Source organism: Rutidosis leptorrhynchoides, chromosome 10, assembly GCF_046630445.1.
Source record: "Rutidosis leptorrhynchoides isolate AG116_Rl617_1_P2 chromosome 10, CSIRO_AGI_Rlap_v1, whole genome shotgun sequence".
In the NCBI taxonomy this organism is placed as follows: Eukaryota; Viridiplantae; Streptophyta; class Magnoliopsida; order Asterales; family Asteraceae; genus Rutidosis; species Rutidosis leptorrhynchoides.
In genome coordinates, this window is record NC_092342.1 from 33,532,831 (window position 1) to 33,538,266 (window position 5,436).

General features: G+C 34.6%; 1 protein-coding gene across 1 annotated transcript; it reads left to right on the forward strand.

Annotated features, from left to right (window-relative positions):
• Window positions 1–601: 601 nt before the first annotated feature.
• On the forward strand, window positions 602–1,980 carry LOC139873265 (uncharacterized protein At5g39865-like). Its single transcript, XM_071861197.1, has one exon. The coding sequence runs from the start codon at window positions 898–900 to the stop codon at window positions 1,732–1,734; it is 837 nt and encodes a 278-aa protein (XP_071717298.1). The 5' UTR covers window positions 602–897; the 3' UTR covers window positions 1,735–1,980.
• Window positions 1,981–5,436: the final 3,456 nt, after the last annotated feature.

The following is a 5,436-nucleotide window of genomic DNA, read 5'->3' on the forward strand; positions in this document are numbered from 1 at the left end:
CCTTAACCCCCTGACCCAAATCGATTTTCTTACCTAAACCAGAACCCTCACTCGTTTCCTTACCCATAAGATCAAAAACAGAAGCAACAATAGAAGGAACCGATGCATAACTAACAACCTTGATATCTACATTAACGTTATAAATTTCCAAAATAAAAACACAATGTTAATCATAATCAACAATCAATATTAATCAATCACATTAATTCATATAATTCACTATACACAAACACATTACCTTTAAGGTACGTTTAATCTTTTCGATCGTAGTTATAACTGTCCGATAATAGTCATTTTCAACTCATGGTAAGTTCGATGATGAGTTTCTCGTAGTCTGCCAAATCATTGTGATCTCAACTATGAGCGCCACAACCAACAGCTTTTTCCTCTAAAAAAATCGTGATCTCAACAATTGTATGTAGTAGTTACTTATTACTTTTATGAGGACGATTACTTGATTGTACAATTACTTTATGTGTGTTAACAATGTTAAGAACTTAAAAAAAGTTTTTAACAAAACGTACAACACCCCATATATAAAGTCATTATCTCATCTTAATCAGAACACACACACAATAATTGAGCTATGCTCCCAAAAACGGTCAAAAAATGTCCAAATCCTAATCAACAACTCATAACACATATGCCCCAAATTTCCATCTTTTTTAACCACACACACTTGGTATAAATCAAACATTTCACCACCAAAAACACACACACATGCATCAATCAATCAATCAATCAATTTTATCTATAATAAAAAAAATAAAACATTCAAATCAATACCTTGATTTCAAACCGTTTTATCTTCCACCAGCATCAATTTCAATATAAAAAAAATGTCAATTTCTCTCATTACTTAGCCCTAATTTTTCAAAAATCGGAATTTCATCTGAAATGTGGATACAACGCCGTAAATCTAGCCGTCAACTGGATCACATTGATAGTTCAATCCGTAGATCGACTTCAAATCTCAACTTCAGTCATACATCATTCAAAGATGTTGAACATCTATTCGGCGATGATGGTAATAACAGTAAGAGCTTTCATAAAACCCTAGATCCACTGTCTCCTTACTCCACCACCGCCACCGATACCGCCGCCGCTAGACGACTCTCGATCTTCCACCGCGTTCATCTCGCTAACAAAATCTCACGTGCGTTCGCAAAACAAAACTCTAACTCACTGAAATCGCCAACGGAATCAACCGCCGCCGCGGAAAAATTGACGAAATCGGACCGTGTGATTTCAATTCCGGGAGCGGAGAAACGAATTGTCGTATACACGACGAGCTTACGTGTTGTACGGCCGACGTTCGAAGCGTGTCATACTGTTAAATCTATATTACGTGGATTTCGTGTTTCAATTGACGAACGTGATTTATCAATGGATTCGAAGTTTCTAGATGAGTTGCATGACGTCATGGTTGAAAATGGAGAAGATGAGATTGAAAAGACGAAATTAACCTTACCTAGGGTTTTCATCGGCGGTAGGTACATCGGAGGTGCGGAAGAAGTCCGGCAGCTTCATGAATCCGGCGAATTAAAGAAGTTTGTTGAAGCTTTACCGGCAGTTACTAACGGCGTTTGCGAGATGTGCGGTGATATTAGGTTTATCCTGTGCGACAAGTGTAACGGAAGTCATAAATGTTACTCGGAGAAAACTGGCTTTAGGAGTTGTACGTTGTGCAATGAGAATGGTTTGATTAGGTGTCCCTCTTGTTTGGGTCATTAGATTGAATCATTATGAAAATAATCCTGTATTAGTGAAGAGGGTTGGTGGATTTGTTTATTTTTAACATTTTTGAGGTTTTATGCAATATATTCGATAGAGTTGAAGGTTCAGCGTTTAGGAATGACTTTGTGATTTGACTGTGGGTAAATGTTTGGTTCCCTAACATGTTATTGTTGTTAAACTGATTTGTAATTGGTAATGTAAATTTACTGTTGCGATAAGATACGATAATGCTAGATGTTGCTTTCGGGTTATGGTATCATTAGTGATTTAGAAGTGTTTGGATTTGCGTTTTGAAAGTTGAATATGCTTTTTTAAATAATTAGAATCAAATAATCTGCGATAGTAAAACGTGTTGTAGATTAATCTCCTGTGCCATTGATCGTTTGATTTAAAATTGAGCGCTCATTTGTACACTAGCAATGTTATGTGTCGATTTTGCTTCACTCACAATTTTACTTCAAAGAAACCATAAGTTACTTGTTGGCGTTTTGATATCTTTATAGAATATTTTAGGTTTCACAACTTACTGATAGTAAATTTTAAGGTAATCAAGAAAAAGATCAGAACGGTTAAAGAGTAACCCGAACAAACATTCTACATTTGAGTAGAAAGTTCATCATCTGTAAAATGAACATGATAAACATTGTTCAACTTTACTTTCAAAATAATGTTTTTGGCTTTGAATAATTGTGGTCACTTGCAAATTCTAAGTGAATGGACTTTAATCTTTATCATATAACAGAGAGCATTTAAACCCTTACAAAAGTAGGTAAATTTGTTCACATTTGAATAGATTTGTATAAATTTGTTTACAAAAAGAATCTATTAAAAAACCCCAAGTATAGTATGGAAGGCTGTAAATGGGGTGTAATTCAAGTTAAGACTGGTCAAATATTTAGATTAGTAAATTAAGCACATGTGACAGATACATGTGCCGGTTCTGATATGATTTTATCCGATATTCCTAACAACTTGGTGTACACCATTGCCAATTAACAAACGGATCTTGCTTTTTGGCGGGCTTCCTTTACGCGCTCTAAACGTCCACTCCCTCCGTCTCATTCCAATAGTCCAGTTTTGACTTTTAATGTCTTTTTTTGTTCAACTTTGATCTAAAATAACTTTATTTGTGTTATATATTACGGAGTATTTGATAAAAATTATACCAATAAAAAACACATTTTAACATTAATTCATTCATATAAATTTCATCAAATAATATATAACACAAACAAAAATATTTTGAGTCAAAGTTTAATATAAAAGACTTTAAAAAATAAAAGTGGACTATTGGAATGAGACAGAGTGAGTACCTTTTTTCTTTTTTTCTTTTTTTAATGTAGTTTGAGATCACTAACGGAATTAAATCACTCACGCGTTCATATGGCACAGTTGCATAACTCGCCCTCGACTGTTTTTCAGGAAGAAACTCGGCCCAATTCGTAGGCATGTGCGATAAAACTCCCATTCCCCCACTGCCCCCACAACGTGATGTGCATAAGGCACCCTTGAGTGAAATTCAAGGGTTAAGGGGCAACCTTGTGTGCAATGCCGCAACCCACGAAAGTCGAACTCATGTCCTCTCACTAAGGGATGCAGGAATCCTAAATAAAATTGCTCATATCACAAAATCGCTCAAATCGTCCATGCATTATAAATTTTTATCTATTTTCACCCCTCCCCATTAAAAATCACGCAAGTAGTCCTTAAAGTGACATTCTCATCTCAAACTCATCCTTGACTCTAACAGCTATTAATTATCCCGCTAAATTTTAAGCATCTTCAAATGACATTATTTGTTTTTTTAATACTTCATAGTCAAATTCAATTTCTTGTTTCTCAATTCAAAAAACTCTCAAGTCACACCCACCGTTATCGATCACAGATTTTATTTCTCGTTATTGAAGATTTATTTAATTGAAAGGGTTCCCACCATCGTTGATGTATTTTTATATAACATAAATAATTGACTGAATACATCTTTAATAACGAGAAAATTAAGTTAAATGTGTTGGTTTTTAAATTGATACAAAGAAACTAACAACGAACCCTGGCCAACAACAACTGAAACAAACAGTACACAGACATGGTGACAAGCATGTCATGGAACTAAAACGTGACTAAAGCTATACAAGGAATCCTAAATAACGGTTATACTAAACCGGAAAATAAACAGGGGACGCGAACGGAGAACACCACCCCCCCCCCCCCCCTATACATTACCACCGGCACCCCACTAGATAGTTGCAGGGAAAACATGTAACATCCCGCATTTTTCCGTTAAATTATTTTAACGCCCGTCTTTTTATTTTGTTGATATCTTTCGTACCTAGATTCGTATCCTCCGTTGGTTAACGTTCTTAATATTTTCGTTATTGGATTATAACATCTCTCGTTTACTCTCGTGTATTTCAAAATAATTCGTTTGGTTAACTCACGCACCCGCATCCGAACTCGAGGGACTAATTTCGTCATTTGATCAAAGATGTGACTAGTTGGACCAGTCAACATCCACCACCACCATTCATTTCATTCATCACCTCCCACCTTTCTCTACTACTTCCATTTTTACTCTCAAACACCCATTTCACTAAATCATTATCCATTTTGAATTTAGTAAACATCAACTAAAACAAACTACATATTTGGAATCCTTGCATCTTTCTCTTCGAATCCATACCAATTTTATTGCATTTGGGTAACTTTCTAAAAATACTAGATTTTGTGTTCTTGATGTTTTTAACTTATAAAAGTGTTAATTAGTGTCTATGGCTCAAGTCTAACATGAATATGTGTTTGGTTTGCTCGATTTGTTGTTTTGAGTAACTAGCTTGAATATGAAAAATGGGTGTGCTTAATCTTGAATTTTGTATGATTAAATGTTGTTTAAATGTTAAAGTTCATGTATTAAATGTAACGACCCTGGATTTTCCAACGTTTATTTATTAATAATTGCTATTATTAATACTTGTGATAAAACGAATGTATGTTATTACATTTACATGTTGCCATAATTGCCCGTACTTGACTTTAATTGCCCGAAACATCTTTGTGACACCCGAGACTTACACGAATAATATTTTTAGATATTATTTACATTCATGATTAGTTTTATTAATCATTTTAATTAACTATGGTGATTAGTTAGTTACATGGGCTTCATTTGGATTCATTTGTTAATTACACACAACTTGGGCTTTTAATTGAACATGGGCTTATAAAGCCCACCCTATACTCCTTAGTTGAACTAGTTAGCCTATCTAGATATGTAAGTAATACTTGTAAGTATCATTTTAAGTGTAACTTGTTAGTTTGAAAGAATTGGAATCTAGTTGCTCTTAATTCCCATGTAACCCATTCTATTAACCAACTTTTAACCTCTTTGCACGCTAGTAACCAACAAACCTTACCCCTCTCCCTCCCCTTGCGGCTGGCCGACGGCCCTAGGCCTTTTAGATGGGTTTTTGGCTTTCATTTTTTCATTACTTCACTTGCTAGATTTCTCCCATTCAAACACACACAAAACACTTCCAACTTTCTCTCATTTTCTTTCAAGGTTTTCTTTCTTCTTTGTAGGTAACTTGAAGCATTTCTTCTCTTTTTCTTTAACCAAAACCGAAACCATAAATCATTCATCATCATCATTTGTTATTTATTACTTGTTCTTGATTATTGTTTAACTACTTGTCTTTGTTAATT